We start from the raw sequence: 17990 nt of genomic DNA, 5'->3' as shown, positions 1-17990 counted from the left end.
CTGGCCGAAAACAGCAGCCAGTTTGCCGTCTGGTCGTTAAATAGAGTAAATATTTCTTTTATATAATTTAAAAGTATAATATATTTAAACGTTTTTATTAAGACTTCTAATAAATAATACTATTATTTTATTTAAACTTTTAATTAGAACCATTCTTAATAATACATTATTAATATAAGATTAATTATATTTATTATTTTCTTTCCTTTTATATAATTATTTTATAAATATTATATATTACTAATTTTCTGTTTTTAGCTTTAAAATAAAAGAAGCCTTTTATATAAATTTTCATTTTTTATATTATAATTATCTTTGAAAAATAGTATACTAGTAGTATAGAAATTTTAAAGTTAATTAGGTTATTAGTTCCTTATTTATTAAAGTTCAAAAATCGGGAGTTTTGGTGTAAAATGACCGTGCGTTGACTCTGGTCGTGCGTTGACCTTGGATCTCGGTTATTTGTCAAAGCTTGTTGGCAGATAATGAGGGAAGGGAAGAGCTGGTTTTATATTCTCAATTTAGGATTGCGTCCGGCTGGGAATGGGCTCAACCTTCAGAGTCACAAATTCACATCTATTCAGATTTTTAAGGGATCGACAAGAAGAAAATCAAGCAAAGCCAACGATGGCTGAACACAAGGATGGTCTGATCCCTTTTGGCAGTTTGTAGACACTCCCACTTCGTAATCGCCCCGATTCGTCCGAATTCGTCCGAGTTGGTGCGGGTTCGAGTGGACACACTTTGAGCATACACGTTCGCACCAACTTGGAAAGAAGAATTCTCTCGTCTCTTCCTGACTTGTGGAACACTCATATCAATTGGTCAACCTTGGTGAAGTTTGACCAAATTCTGTTCGGAGGTATCACTGACTTATCCGCGTACAAGGATCTGGGAACCCTGCAGTCCATCAGCCCCGCTCCTACGACCACAATCAAAACCCTTACCACACACCTTTCATCCTTTTCCTTCGGTCCAACTCGGAAATCTCAAACCTACCGTCATGCATACACCCAAGAGCGCCTCTAGTGACCGACCATCAAAGCGCCTCCGTCTCGGCACGAAAAGCTGTGCCGAATGTCGCAGACGCAAGGTGCGCTGCATCTTCGGGCCAAACACAACGGTCTGCAAAGAATGCTCTACACACGAATCAGAATGCGTCTCTCAGCAGTCCGTTCACGCGTCAAAGGGAAGTCCAAGTGGCGACGAACAAGACCTTCAGGTCAAGCTACAGGGCCTCGAAGAAATGGTCCATCGCCTGTGCGAGGCCATGAATGTCAGGCCGGAGCTTTTGAACAATTCGCCGCTCGAGATGAGCGCTGTGGAAGCTCTTACGAGACTACAAAGTCTTTCTTCATCTGAAACAAGTCTGAGGAATACAACAAACGTGGGAGCCGGATGGAGAGAGGTATCTGAATCACGATCCTCGCCTTCCTCTGATCAACTCGGGTCATTCGAAGAAGCACCTTTACTTAACCTGTTCCAAGAGGCTATGCTCATTCAGAAACACCACGCCCAGTCACACAGAAACAATCAAGATTTGTCTTCTGATCATCGGATCGTGACCTACAGCATGGCCATCAAGGCTTTGATCCCCAGGCCCGACGACCTCGAGACGATCCTGCAAATGACTGAAAGATTCTGGCCCATCTGGGAGGAATCACTCAATCTTATAATTGGGACAGAACCCCGTTCTATTACTGACATAGCTTCAGCCAGAAACTTTATCCTCGAGTCCATGAAGTCCGAAACCCCCGTGTTGATCGCCAAATCCTCCCTCTTCCTTGCACTTTGCGTCCAACAACTTCCAGTCAGCTTCAAGAACCAAGTAACGAACCTACCTGCCGAGCCAAATGCTCTCCTCGACGCTTATATCAGAGGGGCAGAGGGTCTGATCTCAGTGAATGAAAGCCGTCCCGCCACCATCGACAGCTTAGAATGTCTGAATATACTCGCCAAGTTGTACCTAAACATGGGAAAGCCTCGCGAGGCATGGCACTGTGTTCGCCGCGCACTAAACTCAGCTCTGCTCCTGGGATTACACAATGCAGGTGAAACGGCCCCACACAGACAAAAGGCTGTTTGGGGGCATATCTGGCAACTCGAACGACATCTTTCTGCATTCTTTGGTTTACCGTCTGCCACTACGGACTCCCATCCTGGAGTGTCAACCCCGCCGCCTGCCCAGGATTTCGGAGCGCGAATACTGTACGATCTCGCCGTCATTGCGGGGCACATTATCGAGCGGAACCAGAACCACCAGACTGCCAACTACGCTGTAACACTGGCCATCGACCAAGAAATCCAACAATGCAAGAGCCGCTTACCCCCGGGCTGGTGGAACGGTATTCCCACCGCATCCACACCCCTGACAACAATCTATAGCCTCGGCATCCTCAAAATTGGATTCTTCTCCGGCCAGAAGATGCTCCACCTCCCATACATGCTCAAGTCCTCTCCCGACAACAACTACGAGTACAGTCGCCTTCAAGCACTTGATGCTGGTCGTGAGATGATCAAGGGCTACCAGGCAGTTCGACAACATCCCGAACTCATGCTCACGATCTGCGATCTCATGGATTTCCAGGTTTTCACCGCGGCGGTGGTTCTCGTCATCGACCTCTTGAATCAACCTTCGCAGCTTGAAACTCACCAGGAAGCCAGTGATTGGAACCTTGTTCATGATGTCACGAAGAGCTTGAAACTCGTGTCTGAGGCTATGGAATGCACAGTTGCTGGACAAGCTCAACATCTACTTGAACATCTCTCAACTTTCCGTGATGGTGCTTACAAAGGTCCTGATAATTACGAGGTTATCATCCCCATGTTTGGGAGAGTGAAGATCAATCGTCCAAAGAACAGGACGGTGCAGCCTGGTATCAATAATCTTTACCAGAATGGAAATCAGTTCGAACAGCAGTTCATGCCGATGGTAGAATTCAGTGCTAATTCGTTTGCGCCTTTTGGGATGACGGGAGATATCTTGTCTGAAGGGGAATTGGGGACCGATTGGACTTCTGTCTTGAATGTGGACTACAACTATGATTGGAATCAGACTTTTGATGGATCGTTATTTGGATGAACTTACCACTCCGACTTTCGTTTAAGGTTCATCCATACGACTCAAAATCTCCCGTCCCTGGATTCGGACGGCTCGGGTACTCCTGGTATCTCTGACTTGGTCCAAATCGGCAGCTCATCTTCACATAAAGAGGCTCAACGGGAATCTAGGCGAAAATGGAGTCAAGACGTTGCCCTCTCATTGCTTCCCACAAGCGAACCCGATGTCATCTTACGGAGCTTTTTTCATCAGCGATTAGTCTCACTCCCTTCCGTTTTGCAAAACGCTTCCCGATCCAATTGAGAAGGCTGGAGATAAGTACCTGAGATAACCAGAAATGTCGGCTCAGGGCAAGCACGAACCTACACCGCTGCCGAATATGCAAAGGCGACGAAGAAGAACACGGACTACCCATTCTACAGCCATAACATTGACAAATATCTATCACCAGAGGTAAGCGTCATCACTTCCTCTTCCTGCTATACGTTCCACGATTCTTTGCGATATGGCAATGCTAATCTGGCTCAATAGACTCAGCCATTCTCATAGATCTGCAATTCAAGATAATTGGAACTTTGCAAACGCTACTCAACGGCGGCGAAGGAAGCTATTTCTCCTTGCTCGGCACCTCCGATCGCTCAAACCTTGGCGCTGTATCTGCCCTTGGCTACTAATTCCAGCGACTCTCGCAAGCAGCACCGATCCAGGGATCACTGTCTGGAACAGAGCACCGAGGTTGTGTTTTGTGGAATGACACAGACCCAGGGGTCCTCAATAAAGCGTGCCTACTAAGGGATGCAGTCGGAACTTTTTCTTTTTATAAAATCGGATGCCAATGTAAGATGTTCCATGAATTGGACCCTTGGGTCTTTTCGCGCAAAACGAAATTCATCTGGTTCCAAAGCAAAACTTGTGCCCAATGCGCCATTTCTGGGAAGATACAGATCAAGGCATGCTTAACGCATCCTGTACGGCAATTCAAACTGGCACGGAAAGGACTTGAAATCCGTAAGAAGGCAGGGTCTGTACGGTCTTCAATAGGGTGATCCAAATTACGTATGGGCGAAGTTTGCTTTTTCTGCTCGACTTGCTCCAGGGTGGGACTCGGAGGTTGGATATATGGTTTTGGGAGATTTCTTCAATCCGATCTATCCAGATGGTAATAAAGGCGTTCCCACGAGTGTATACATTCCTTGAAGTTTGGCATCAGGATTGGGTTGTACAAAAGGTGAAAGGTGACAAGTGATGAATGACATGGCAGTGTATCAATTATTCTGTGTGGCAACCGGCATAAACAATAGCATATTGATCAATGTTTAGACCCCGCCGTCGGTTCCCATGCCCGGATTATCTCTCTCCATTCCTCTTCCCACGCATCGAATGCCTGCAGCCCCTGCAACCATTCTCTCGTCCGCTTCACCCGTGTCACCTCCTCTTTCAATTTGCTAGTTCACCCTATAATATTTGTGCTCCGAAGCTGCTACGCCTATCCGAGGTGCAGAGCTTCCATGAGCGGTTGTCTCTGCGGCCCGCTCGGCCTTAATTACCACCTTCCACACGGTCAACGGTCGTGACGCGTACGGAAGATGAGGACAAGCCTCCCGCGGAGAAAGCACTCACATCAGCTAGGCTGCTTGAGCTTGAATCTCAGTGGCAGAATTGACCCCAGATGATCTTTGAGGAAGTCTCGGTGAAAGAGGCCCCTAATTCTGCCTCCGCTGCTTCGCGCATTCGCGAATCGCCCCCCTGACGCCCCTTTTTTTCGTCACCAAATTCAAGCGAGCTCGCTTCCGGCATGAACCGACTGCCGTATCATTTCCATCTCAACTTGACTTCGTCTGATCCCGCTCTTCCTATCACCAACCATGATTCCCCGATAATGCCCACCACAATGGCCTCCTCCCTCTCCGCCCGCACAGTTTTCCTCAAGCTGCATCCCTCCGCACGCACTTTTGCCGAACGGCGCGAAGTCCTACGAGTGATGGAGCGCTTCGGCGAAGTGACCATGTTCAAATCATACAAAGTACTTCCCCCTCCCCCACAAATCTCAATTCTTCTACTCACAAAAGCCAATCGACAGTACAGCCCCCGCAGCCCAACCCCAAACACCTTCCTCGTGCTCTTCGCCTCCGAGTCCGCCGCACGAGACCTGGTAAATGCGTCTCCTGTCCGCTACCGATTAATCTTGAGCCCGAATCCTTCTTCCTTTTCTCCGCCTCTCGAATACGCGCCCCAACCACAAGCTTCCCCTCCGACCAATACCTCAACACCGTCTGGTCCCGACCCCCCTACAGACGAGTCCCAATCTTCTCCATCCACGAACCAACAAACCACCAATGAAAGCGAAAAAGATCAACAAACCGCCCCCTCCCCCACACCCTCGCTCGACCCTAAACCCCAAGAACAGCCCTACCAACTAATGGCATACCCCTCCTACTTCTCGCACACACTTTACCTGCGCTCGCCCCTCCACAACCCGCTGCACGGACCCTACACCCCCATCCCCACCAACTCCTCCTATATCGCCTCCTCCTTAACCCAGAACGTACCGTCTTCAATCATGACCTCCGGGCTGCTGGATTGGGAGACCGATAGTCGGTCCGGGAAGATGGGGTTCCATGATCTCCGCCCCGACGAGCCAGCTAGCGGGGATAAAGATGGCGAGATGGAGGGAGGGATGGAGGGAGATATGGAGGAAGATATGGAAGGGATAGAAGGATACTCGAGGCGCGAATTAGAATCATACATGGGAGGGGAATTTGGTGGAGATAGCCTGGAAAATGAGGGAAGCACAGCCAGGAATGCGGGGTTTTACTTTCAAAATCGACAGAGGAGACGCGCCGAGAAGAGTAAACCGGGCGTTATGGGCGGGCTACGGGCTTTGAGGAGAGAGTACGAAGCGGGGGAGCAAGAGAGGGCGCTGGAGGCGGAGTGGGAACAGGGAGGCGGGTTTGCGCGTTCTGAGGTGGATGTGAAATGAGGCAGCTATGAGTTGTTATGGATGGCTATTATGACTACTGAAAGGCCGGGGACGAGGTTCATGGCCTGATTGAGGGAGCTGTCTACACGCCGCACCGCCGGCGAAGTATAAAGGGGACACTGGATCTGAACTGTGATCGAAGTCCAAGTCCCTAGCCAATGCTAAGTCAAGGCCGCAATGACCAAGATTCGTCAATAGTGTGGAGAGGATGCTCTTCTCATCCCAGCTGCATAAAAGGAACTCGATGGAACTTCTGTCTTTATGCAGTCTGAGAAGACGACCACCAGATGTGTTCTTTGGACGCAGGGCAATTGAAAGAGAAGGAGTTCTTCAAAGACCAGACAGACGTTGCGTGAGGCCACTGCCGGCTTCCTGATACTCGACAAAGTATCTGAAGAAGGAAGGTGCAATCTTTGCATCCTGGTGGGCACTCGGGATAATACGGCGCTCGATTGGGATTGATAGGTGCTCTCTTGGGGATCTGAAGTATGCATCGCATCACACTCCACACAATTTCCACGAATGAAGTCGAGATACTCAATTTATATTACTGATTCTTGATATCCATTGTTCACCAGCGATTTCTACAATCTACCTATCTCACCGACTGATCAACTCCAAACACTACTCCTCCAATACCACCCCTCCCACCCTTCACCAACATCCCTAGTCTCCTGCAACCCGCCCCTCGCCCCCGCCCACTTCCAGACAAAGTCCATACCAATAAGTAGCACACCAGCAACCCATTTGCCAGGCTCCTTCTTCCTCATCGATCCGCCACCATCGTTTCTGCCTCCCGCCATTTGACAATTCTGCTCCCCAGTCTCACCACCGTGGGCGAAAGTCAAAGTCTTAGCACTATTCATCACCCCACGTCCTGAATCTTGCTCAAATTCCTCCCTTTGCTGCCCTTCCCTCGGCCAACCCCCTTTCCCGAATTGCCTCGTGAATCAAGCATCTCACGATGGCCGCCGAGATCACCCTGCTCAGGAACAGCACCGAGATTACTCCTCCGAGAACCCTTCGAGCTAGCGCGACTCAAGCTCCCCTTGACATGACGGACAATCTCTACTTCCTTCTCTTTGATCTTATCCTCGAAAGCTCCAAGAGCCGCACGATTGGGATGTTTGGCTTCGAGACTCTTCTCGTCGACGAGCTTGTTCTTTAAGCGAATCTCGCTGAAGCGGGACATGCTGCCGAGTTCGAGAAGGCACATTCGGCGAGTGTGGTGGTGTGGATTGCCGATGATGACAGGACGCCAGGGTTCATCTTCCTCGAGGCCCTCTTGAGCGCGAAGCTGGGAGGCCCGGCGGGCATTGTGGTATCGGTCCATTTCCGCTTTCTTCGAGTCGGGGATGATTTGGACCTCTGTGAAACGGACGAGAACCGCAAGAAGCATAAGCGAAAGGATGAGCAGAACACCAGCCATAACACCGCAAGCTGCTTGTTGGCCCAGATGTCTTGATAGGACACCACCAGCACCAGAAGCTGCAGAAGCGATCAGATAGCCGAGCCCTTGCGTGATACCAAACGCTGAACAAACACGAGGAAACGATGAGTAATTCGTACGTTTGCTTGCTGTCTTGTCGCCCGAAGAGCCACGTGGGCGACCAGTCATTCCAGGCTGCAGATCTGAGGTATCAAATGTTTCCATGATGATACCATGGCATTCGGCCATAGCAAGATTGGAGAGAAAGCCAATCAGTCCAGCAAACAATATTGGAATGATGAATGGCACCGGGGGACCGCTCGCCGAGAGGGTATATCCCAGACCAGCGAAGGGAAGAACCAAGATGAATATGGCACGTCGAACCATGTGCGAGGTCCAAGAAACCTTCTTTTGAAAAGTTTGGTCATCGTTTGGAGGACCAGATTGATGGGATCGACTGAAGAGAGATGCTTTCTGGAATGGAATTGCGCAGAACGCACCAATTGGGATCGCCATGACGCTGGCTCCAACTCGAGGTGATGTGAACTTGTAGTCCTTTGACATCAAAGCACCGAGTAGCTATTACGAGTCAGCATAACTGCATGTGAATGGAGATGAACACATACCAGAATGTTCAACACCATCTGCCCATAAATCCACGCGACATACACGGCCATGACCATGAAACCGGGCTGCCGAAGCATCTTCAAGGAAAGCATAACACCGTAGTGAAATTCCTCACCCCACCACTTGGGGCCACTTTGAACCAGATGCATCTTCACCTCACCTCGAGCCAATCTGCGAGACACTTCCGGCCCATTGACGACTTCAGCAACGGATCTTCTGAAAGCAGACCGTCTAACCTCTGGACAAAGGACATTGAGAAGCATAACGAATGCAATGATGATAATACTGACGTAGAAGCCGTAGGCTGGAGGCAAGTGGTTCACGATGGCAGCACCAATCAAGAAACCAAGACCGATTGAGCCGAGGGCAGACCAAGTCCAGAGGCCAAGCCAGACACCCATTCCTCCACCATGGCGCCTAACATCGAACTCATCGACATGTTCTTGGTGAGGGTTGGTGCTCTGAAGTGAAGCGCCGAACAGATCCGTGAGCATTGATTTGAAATTCATGTTTGCGAAGCCCAGACAGAAGCCCATGGCGGCACGGGAAAGAAGGAGTCCGACTCGATAAATAGACACATAAGGAGATCTGAACGAACCGACCGCAAGCGCTTGCGGAAACAAGAGCGGCATAGCAAGAGACATTGAGCCGAGGATATACGGCTTCCGTCCATGAAGAAGAGGCAAAGGCCAGAAGAATAATGTTGGAACGGCAAGACCAATGAAGAAGAACACATTGCCGAGGACGGTGTAGTGGTGGAAATCGACGATATAATACTGAATAGCCGGCGTTTCTCCAGCATATATTCCGACAAGAATGCCAATCAGGGCAGTACTAAAACAAGCAACTGAAGCAACAAATCGTTTCCGTCCGGGTGACCAGTCCCGAGCGATGGATTGCCTCTTGTGCGATCGTGCAAGGCTGAATCCTTTGTGATGATGTTCATTCAAGCTGACGTGATTCTTCCCCCGAAGACTGAAGGCCTGACGTTTCCTTGATTTGCTTGTTTGAGGCAGGTTGCGATCGGGGTCGTCTTGCAGCTCCACTCCTGGCCCACTGCGGCTCGGCTCACCGCCGCCTCTTTGTCGAACTCCAAACCCGACATTGAAATCAACCTCTTCGGTGACTTGAGAACCATCAAAGCTTTGACCGCAGTCGGGCTGTGCAGGCGCGGCAGGTTGCTGCCCTTGTTCTGGAGGAGATTCCTCGTCATCGTCCTCATTGACAAGTGGCATATTTTCCATGTCAATGTCTTGCCAATCAAAAGTCCCGCCTGTCTGGGCTGTCTTGCCATTTTTTAGAGTCAATAAATTTCGGCCCTGTGCTTTCTCAGCCTGCTGCCTCAAATTCTGAGAGCTTGTTCGAGGCTGGATGGGCACATTCCGATTTGCCTTTATGTAATCACGTACCTCTTGCTTGTTGGGTACAGATTTCGAGGCAAGTTTAGTCTTGACAGCTTGATACTCTTCTTCCGAATGCGCATCCTGGACACATCTACGAGATGGGGCGGTATTCCGAGGTGTGATCTTTGGTAGAGGGATGTCCTGAAACCCACTGAGATCTGGTTGAGGCTCAGTGCGAGTCTGTCTGGTCGGACTCAGTCGCTTTGGTGATCTCGCAGAGCTTTTCCGCTGCGTTCCTTCCCGACTTATTGGGGTACTGAAAGGTTCAGGATTCCTAAATTCGGGAATGGTCTCATCCAAGAATTCATCCTCGCCCAGGGTGGTGCCAGGTTCAACTGGTTTGTCTATCTTCCGCGGCTCTTCGAGCTCGGTCTCGGTGGGCCAGGACCGGGGATCAGCTGCAGTAAGATAATCGGCGCCTTCGTCAGGAGGAGACTTTGAGTTGTTATAAGGTGGCATAGATCCAGGGGGATAAGGTGTTTTTACGCGACCTGTGGGAGGCCAACCAGCTGACTTCTTCGGTGGTGTCTGGAGGGATAAGGTAAGACCCTTGCCAGGTTCCTTTAACGGCTGCACATAGAGGTCTGGATCGTCAGGGTGGTAAGATATGTCTGAATCGGAATAACTCCGTAGACTTTCATGCATGCTTGGAGCTTCCTCGGAGTCAAGAATACCAGACAGCTTCGCCTGGTAGCGGTCTCGTCCGGTTTTCAGGACTTTGGCTGCATTACCAAGAACTGCTGGTGCATATTCAGCATCTTGAGCATCGGTGGCTTGTCGTGCGATGATCAGAGCCTCGTTCATCAAATTCTCCAGATCGTTTATCGTCCTCGTAAAGTTTTCCGATGGGTCGGCTCTTTCATCACGTTTGCCTTTCACAAGCCGTCGATCTGCTTCTTCGGACTTGGGGTTGGCTTCGAGGTATAATTCAGCGGCGGGTTTCACTGGAGCAGTCTGCGACCTTGAGGGGCCTCGTAGAGCCCGTGGAGGCAAAGCAGTAAATCGAGTCTCATAAACATCATTGCCCAAGAGAAGTCCCTTGAGCCAGTGGACAGTATTTTGACGACCGTTGATCTGTTCCGAACTCGCAGAGCTACGATCGTTGCGTCGATCAAGTCCTTTCGATGAGAGAAGAAGTTTCTCTCCAGCTCTGTCTTGCTTCAATGACACCTCAGAGGATATGGAACGAAGTTGGACTCTGGTTACCAGCCGTTCGAAAGATCGTTTGCGGGAGAGGTTTGACGACATGTTCGTAGTCGATGTCTTCGTGCTAAGAACATGATTCTTTGATGAATCACGTGTAGGAATTGCATCGTATCCAAACCGAACTCCATTTCTAAAAGGTCTGGGGCGTTTCTTCCGGGTCTTCGGCTTGTCAGCTGTGACAAGAGGCACAGTATCCATTTCGTCGACCGATAAGGCAAGATTCTGCAGCCCATTGCCGTACGTTTCAACATACTCTTTTGGAGTAACGCTCATCCGGCGCATCGTTTCGGCTGGAGGATCTCCAATATTTGATAACAAATCATCCACCTGTTCCCCAGGCCCACGTATCACAGTCGACTCCGATCCTCGTATTGAGGAAGGTGGTTCATTCCAGAGAGAAGCACGGCGCAAATAATCGTCCGCACTCTTCGCTGCCTCAGCCAAAGACCTGGCAACCACTCTTCGATATGCATCTGAAGCTTTGTCCTTCTCAATTCCTGGCGGCACGGTAGTCTTGACGGCATTGCGCACAGCAACTTGGACTACATCCTGGACGGTTTCCCTGATTGTCGGAATGGAACCCCAGTAAGCCGCGTTCAATGAATCGCTCTGAGATACCGCAGCGAGTGCTTCCGTTGCCAACGCGCGATTATTGTCCGGAGGTGGAGACTGAGAAGATTTTGCGATGGTCTGTGGAGGATCAACAGCTGCCTTGGCTTTGACGATGGTGGGTGGAGGAGACTGAGGGCGTACGGGAAGAGGTTGTGCATCCACACGTGCTCCTTCTGCGCTACTTCGGACACCCTGCAGAAGATCCTCTGCATTTCGGGCACTGGCCACATGCCCGACAACCGGGGGAGCCGTCGTGGCTTGAACATCACCAAGTGTGGCCTTCCAAGGTTTGGAGACCTCAAGCCCAGTTTCTTTCGGTGGCGGGGAGTTTGCAGCATGCACACTTAAAACCATATCTGCTTCTTTTCTTCCTTTGCCAAAGTCCGTAACTGAAACACCCTCCGATGTTTGGTAATAATCAGGCAACTCCGGAAACGCTTGCTCTGGAATAGTAGAGATTGGTGAGAGTACCGGAGGTATGGGCAGACCAGTATCAACTGGTTGAGCCTCCGTTACAGAGGGTTTTAGCAAAGCATGTCGAGCTGAAGCTGACCGTCTTGAACCACCAGAGAGAATCGAGGGCGGTTTCGACTCGGGCTTTGACCTCGATGCTAGCGGTATCTCGGATTCCTTCGTGGGCATGGAATTTTTAGGAGATATGTTAGAGGACGTCCGACCTGGTGGTGAAAATGTGACTGTACGTATGGGGCTCGTATCGATTGGTGGGGGAGGGCGTCTTGGTTCCTGCTTGGAAGGGCGGGGGCTGAGTTGAGAGCCACGTCTAGACTTGTATCCTGGCAAGCTAAAATTTGTAGAGACAGTTGTAGAGAAACGATGAGGTGCAGTCTCGTTGGCAACGAGTTCCATGGATTGGGAGGCGTGAGGAAATGCATCGGAGGTCAAGGTAACGCTGCTACATATCTCTGGCTCTGAGGCCTCTTCAGAAGTACTGGTTGGAGGCTTCACAGATATCGCTGGTGCCCCCTTCCCTCCGTCACTGCCAAAACGACCACCTTGACCCTCAACATTTGGCTTCGGGATTTGCTGTGCACCAGGGTGATCTTTGGACCACACTTTGACATCCTTCAAAGAATGACCCAGTCTGGCAATGTCTTGTGCGATGCCGTCGGCAACACCCTTGAAATCCTCTGCGAGTCGACGATCATGTATAGAGTGTTGTGGATTCTGACGGCGGTGGTGCTTCCTGCATTCGAGGTGACTCGGAGGACAACCTGCAAGAAAGCAGGCAAGGTCGCCTGGCACTGCTCGAACCGTTCCACCAGGCCATCGCGGGTAGTTTGTGGTGTATTTTGACTTTGGGACATCATTCGGATCGCAGGGAGGGCAGCAGAGGAGTTCGGTCTCGTGGATCTTAGCATCGTCTTCAGGAATCGGCGGATCGATGTCCATGCACGATTTGACCTTTCTGATCACTCTCCTCTTGTCTTGTAAAACTAATTTAGGTAGTTTGAACCGGGGTTTCTTTTCGCTGGGAAAATCCGGGTCGGACTTCACAGTCGTGTGAGATTGTGTAGTGTCTTCAATGTCGACGTGAACCTTTAGATCATTCGCAGAGCTGGAGCTGCGCAAACGCGGTGCTGAGAATTTGATGCTCGGTAGACTCGCTCGAGGCGTCTTTCGAGGTTCCATTTCGATACTTGTCGCAGAGACTTTTCCGATATCTGGAGTACTCAGCCGACCAGCCTCTTGACGTGCAATCTTCGCAACGCTTTGCGCCGTGCTGAAATCGAATCCGCCAACTGTATCTTCGAGCTCGGAGCAGCGGTGATTGTGTTCGTCAGATGGGCATGGCGTTCTTGGAGGGCGATGCTCGTTTCGTGATAGGAGGAGGGAGCGGATGCGGGAGATGATGTCTTCGTCCACGCGATGGCAGCTTGAATAATCCAGCCCGGTGCTGCCGATTGTTGAGCCTCGTCGTCGCGACGAAGTCACTCCAACTGGCCCATCAACCTCTGCATTCATCGAATCGTATTAATAGAAGTAAGGGTAATAGGTATGAATGCCAGCAGAACGGTCCACTGGACAAAGAAGGGAATTTGATCAAACGAGTGACTTGGGTTGGTTATAGAACGGTGCAGAGGTGGGGATAGAGAAACAATTTTCGGGGTAGAAACGTTGAGATGTCAAACATAGATAACGAAGGAAGGAACCACTGGGTCATCAAGTCCACCGATGTCAAGACTTAGGAGTGCAGAGTGAGGAAGGTGCCACCATGATCACCTGGCCCCAAATATCTCCAACGAAGAGTTCCCAAAATCGTCTTCGTATAATACTATACCTCTATCCTGCAATTGATGCAATGTCTATATGGACATGAGCAGTCCCAGCAAATTTCGCTCGTACCCCATTGAGCCACGACTTTCATCTGATACTCCCACCGTCCTCCACCCAGCCTTTGACCAGCGTCCTCATAACGCTTAAAATCTGTGGTCCCAAGCCGGGGTTCACTCACGGATCTTCCTCATACTTCACCTTCCCCCCACTAACATCCGGATAAACCTCAAATCTCCTCTGACTATAAACCGGAATTCCCTTCCTCGTCTTCTCGATCTCCTCTCCACTCAACTCCGCATATCTATCATCTCAAGTTAGTTCAATCCGCCAAGCTCCAGCCCCTCACCCAAACTTCACAACAGTTCCCCCAAGCAACGAGGAAAGACAAAACCTACATAATCTCCTCCCCCTCCCCCGCCTCGCCCATAACCTTTCCCATCGGGTCCGCCACCAAACTATGTCCCCAGGCCTTATACCCCGCACTCTCATCTCTCGCAGGGGAACACATCGCCACATAAACCTGATTATCGACCGCGCGTCCCTGGCCTAGCAATCGCCAATGCAGCGGCCCCGTCGTGGTATTAAATGCCCCGGGGTAAACCAGCGCAAAAGCTCCCTTCCTACTCGCAACCATGGCCAACTCCGGGAAGCGCACATCATAGCAAATCGCTACCCCCACCTTGCCGAACTCCTCCAACTCCACAATCGTGACCTTGTTCCCCGGAGACAGGACCTCGCTCTCTCGAAACGTGATCCCGCCGGGTATATCGATGTCAAAAAGATGTACCTTCCTATGCGTCGCTAGCAACTCTCCTTTCCTGCCAAACGTCAAGCTCGTGTTGTACAACTTCGCTCCGTCCTCCCCGTCCTCCTGGCTCGTGGGCGCTCGCTCGGGGATCGAGCCGCCGATCAAGTACACACCCGCGTCTTTAGCCATCCCGCTCAGCGCATGGAAACTCGGACTCTGTTCTTTCGTAGGCGGGGATGGGAGGAGCGTCTCGGCGTACGTAGGGAAGAAGGAGGTGCCGTAGGGCGAGTTGAAACATTCTGGAAGCACGACTATTTGCGCGCCGGCTTCCGAGGCTTCGAGGACTTTGGCGCGGGCGTGCGTGAGGTTGGCGGGTTTGTCTTCTCCTGTATCGCGGAAAGGGAGATGGTTAGTGGGGTTGAGGGAGGGAGGGAAGGGGGGAGGGGAGGACGAACCACTTGCTAGCTGCACCAATGCAATCTTAACTGGTTTCTTCAGCAGTCCCACCATATTTGCAATGCCTCTGCCTCTGCCTCTATGTACCTCACGATACTTGAATCTTCTCGGAGTCAGAAACTGGCGAAGTGTGCGCAGGTGCAGTGTTCTGAACATGCTTTTTCGGTGTGTTTTCTCGTCCCCGTCGTCGTCAATTAGCGAGCTGGTGAAAGGTGGGGGGTTCGGCCCGAGGTGGCCCTCGTGGCGGCACCGCCTCTAAGGCTTCGGCAAACCCCTTCCGAGGCCGAGGATGGGATTTCCCGTGCCGAAGATCCGATCGAGATCCAGATTGAGGCAAATACCGATGTGGTCAGGGGTACAACGTGGCAGAGATGATGTTGCTGCCGCTGTATCAGATTGTCTCTGTGTAACCTGATTGCCTGGTTTTGCGTATTTAGCGAGCGATAGCCCGGCCTCAATTAGTATTGCAAATGCGATCTGTGGACTTGGAAGAAAGTTTCCAAGCTCTTGGTCATGATGACAAGTTGAAAGACAAGCGGTTCGAACTCTATTCTGACCCGAGAAGTTCCAAAGAACGAGAAGAAGTGAATGCAATGTATTTATGGAGTACTTCGCAATATCTGCAGTGTAATGCAGGTCTAGTGATTTCTTGGATTCCCAGTACGGATGAGCAACGCCAAAAGCACTTTTATGTCATCAGGACCTCGTCTCTCCTGTCATCATGGTATCATAGCAGCCCAGCAAATGTCTCTCCTTGCCCACCAATCCCCACCACTCCCCCACTCAACTCCCTCTCTACTGAAGAGCAACGCGAGCAAAGGTTGGCAGAATGAAGCTGGCCTCGTGGATCTTGGCATTGTAGTATCGGCAAAGCTTATCCTCCTCCTCAGGAGTCCACTTGCGCAGCGGCTTGCTAACATCACGGCTGGCATCCTTGCAGCAGACCATGAAGCCGATTTGACCAGATGGGTAGGTGGGGATGGTGGTATATGCGTATTCAACGGTTGGGAAGACCTCCTTGCAGTCCTTCTTCAACTTGGTGATCAGTGGGAGGTGCAGCCATTGGTTCTCAGCTGAGTAGCAAATTAGCCTGGTCTGTTCTTGAGTGGAGAGAGAGGATTGAAGAGCATAAAGCGTATTTGAACATCGGCCAAGGATCAAGAGAAAGAGAAAGAACCAGAGACAGGATGTCGACAGAATACATGAAAACCACGCGAACGTAGGAGACGTACAACCTTGTGTGGTGATAACTCCGCCTTCCTTGAGAGCTCCGAAGAGTAATTCAAAGTATGGCTTCTGGAACAAGCTCTCTGCTGGCCCCTCTGGATCAGACGAATCGGTAATGATAACATCGAATTCGTTCTTGTAGTCGTCCAGAAATTTGAAGCCGTCTCCCACGTGGACCTTGACCTTGGGGTGCTGGTAGCTGATGGCCATGCCAGGGAGGTATTTCTTCGAGAGGCGGATAACGGCCTACAGACGGCTCAGCTGGGAGCCACAATGGCGCTCTTGACAGCCACATACCTCATCGATATCGCACAAGACCGCCTCCTCAATGCAATCATGTTTGATGACCTCCCGCAGAACGCCGCCATCACCACCACCAATTACCAAGACCTTCTTGGGATCTGGGTGGGAGTTCATTGCCAAATGAGTAATCATCTCCTGGTATGCGAACTCGTCCCGCTCGGTGCATTGGATGACATTGTCCAAAACCAGGACGGTGCCGTAGTCGGTGGATTCGAAGATGAGCACGTCCTGGTACTTGCTCTTCTCGTGGTGGAGGACATTCTTGACTTTGAGGGTCATTGCTTGGCCAGGCCACATGTCGGAGATCTCGCGGAACCAGCCATCTATAGGAAAGCATGTCTGTTAGCCCCAATTGCCGTGGTGAAACACAGTCTCGGATAAAATCTTGAAGCTTGATTCTGCACATGCGAGCTGGAGGATTGTAGAAACAGTTTCTGGTAGAATTGTGACGCTCTGCATAGCCAACATGAGGGCGAAGAGGCGCAGTGAGTTCCATCGTGCTTCAATAGTGGAAAAAGAAATGCGAGGTATTCACGTACCCTTGATGGTGGGGTGAGTAATCTCAGACATATTGACGATTGCTGAGACAGTGGGGCTACGGAAGGGCTCCGGTGCTGTGCTGAGCTGTGCAATGCTGTGCTGCTGTGGTTGCGAGAGGGAGCAGAATGGCCAATGGTATTGTACAATTGAAGTGAAGAAAGGATGGAGAGAAAGAAGCAGCGAGGGATCGTGAAGCCAAAGCAAAAGAAGTGACGTTGGAGCTAGTGGAGGGGAAAACCGCGCAGAAATATTTTTTTTGCTTGCTTGCTTGCCTGCCCACTCAGCGTCGCTGTCCAACACCACCGCCCGCGGTCCTCGCCCAATGGCATGATCAATCAGACCAGCGAGCTCGGCACCCCCGCCACAAGCAAAAAGCAAAACCAACACCAACACCCACCCCCAACACCATACGCCAGAAACATCCCGGCGCAGTCGATCGACCAACTGCAAATCGCTGCCACGCCCGCCCGTTATCCAGCCAAGCCAGCCAGCCTGGCGCGCCAACCACCGAGGCCTTGCTGACCCGGCTTTCTACCAGTTCTCTCCCACTACTGATAGTGCTTTACTACTCCGTACGGAGTAGGGCAAACGTCAACATCCTGAACGCCTATCAGCGCCAGCTCGCGTGTTTCTTCCTCCTTGAAACCTCCCTGGCTCTCTCACTCCGCTAATTCGGCCTTGCTCCTATTAAGGTTACCGCTTCCCGAGGCCAGACCCCCCCCCGCCGTCCCTGGAATCGTTTTGGCTGGGCTCTGCTCCCGCTGCCATCCGTCCGTCCATCCATCATCTATCCTCCCTCGAGTCCCCGAGCAAGACGACCGACCTCCACTCTTGACGGCTTCGTACCTGCGACAGGACAAGCCGACGCCAAATTCTGACTGTACCTCCCCCAAGCACACGCGCAGGTACCGTACAGTAAATGGCAGAGGTATTCCATTCCGTCTACAGTAAGCCCTCGCACACGCACAGTACCACCGTCCGATAAGCAGCTGCAGTGCTGTTTCGTGTTACCTCGATACGATTCCTCCGAAGCTCCTTCCCTTCCTCGAACACCCAAAACCCTTTGCATACTTGTACAATCTCTGCTCTTCGACGGTCTAAAC

The 17990-nt window shown here is 51.0% G+C and overlaps 5 protein-coding genes across 5 annotated transcripts; 2 read left to right on the top strand and 3 right to left on the bottom strand.

Annotated features, from left to right (window-relative positions):
• Nucleotides 1-1048: 1048 nt before the first annotated feature.
• On the top strand, nt 1049-2851 carry K444DRAFT_494738 (uncharacterized protein; the record flags this gene model as incomplete). The annotated part of the gene is made up of 1 exon (XM_024873265.1): nt 1049-2851. A coding segment is annotated over one exon (1803 nt), but the record flags the coding sequence as incomplete, so codon positions are not given.
• A 2101-nt stretch (nt 2852-4952) lies between these two features.
• K444DRAFT_517665 (uncharacterized protein) lies at nt 4953-6041 on the top strand (the record flags this gene model as incomplete). The annotated part of the gene is made up of 3 exons (XM_024873796.1): nt 4953-5084; nt 5142-5337; nt 5464-6041. The coding sequence occupies 3 exons, from the start codon at nt 4953-4955 to the stop codon at nt 6039-6041; spliced, it is 906 nt and encodes a 301-aa protein (XP_024743199.1).
• Nucleotides 6042-6136: 95 nt separating this feature from the next.
• On the bottom strand, nt 6137-6583 carry K444DRAFT_168615 (uncharacterized protein). Its single transcript, XM_024870716.1, has one exon. It carries the CDS (start codon nt 6533-6535, stop codon nt 6233-6235), a length of 303 nt encoding a protein of 100 aa, XP_024743198.1. The 5' UTR covers nt 6536-6583; the 3' UTR covers nt 6137-6232.
• Nucleotides 6584-6652: 69 nt separating this feature from the next.
• On the bottom strand, nt 6653-15171 carry K444DRAFT_659464 (uncharacterized protein; the record flags this gene model as incomplete). Its single annotated transcript, XM_024886353.1, has 7 exons — nt 14817-15171; nt 14009-14747; nt 13792-13914; nt 13683-13732; nt 8097-13291; nt 7005-8049; nt 6653-6969 (listed from the first exon to the last, which is right to left on the bottom strand). The coding sequence occupies exons 1-7, from the start codon at nt 14971-14973 to the stop codon at nt 6653-6655; spliced, it is 7626 nt and encodes a 2541-aa protein (XP_024743197.1). The 5' UTR covers nt 14974-15171.
• K444DRAFT_659463 (spermidine synthase-like protein) lies at nt 15150-17099 on the bottom strand. Its single transcript, XM_024886352.1, has 4 exons — nt 16887-17099; nt 16342-16670; nt 16050-16290; nt 15150-15890 (listed from the first exon to the last, which is right to left on the bottom strand). The coding sequence occupies exons 1-4, from the start codon at nt 16915-16917 to the stop codon at nt 15613-15615; spliced, it is 879 nt and encodes a 292-aa protein (XP_024743196.1). The 5' UTR covers nt 16918-17099; the 3' UTR covers nt 15150-15612.
• Between the last annotated feature and the right edge of the window lie 891 nt (nt 17100-17990).

Source organism: Hyaloscypha bicolor (genome assembly GCF_002865645.1).
Source record: "Hyaloscypha bicolor E unplaced genomic scaffold K444scaffold_15, whole genome shotgun sequence".
Classification (NCBI taxonomy): Eukaryota; Fungi; Ascomycota; class Leotiomycetes; order Helotiales; family Hyaloscyphaceae; genus Hyaloscypha; species Hyaloscypha bicolor.
Note: the sequence above shows the minus strand (reverse complement) of the source record. Positions and strands in the feature narration are given on the sequence as shown.

What these genes read in the sequence shown, in the direction of transcription:
- K444DRAFT_659463 (XM_024886352.1), bottom strand. Translation starts at nt 16,917, where the DNA reads ATGTCTGAGATTACTCACCCCACCATCAAGG. An exon ending in TACTCACCCCACCATCAAGG is followed by an intron (nt 16,671 to 16,886) that starts GTACGTGAATAC and finishes GCTTTCCTATAG; the next exon opens with ATGGCTGGTTCCGCGAGATC. An exon ending in TCTTGTGCGATATCGATGAG is followed by an intron (nt 16,291 to 16,341) that starts GTATGTGGCTGT and finishes AGCCGTCTGTAG; the next exon opens with GCCGTTATCCGCCTCTCGAA.
- K444DRAFT_168615 (XM_024870716.1), bottom strand. Translation starts at nt 6,535, where the DNA reads ATGCATACTTCAGATCCCCAAGAGAGCACCTATCAATCCCAATCGAGC.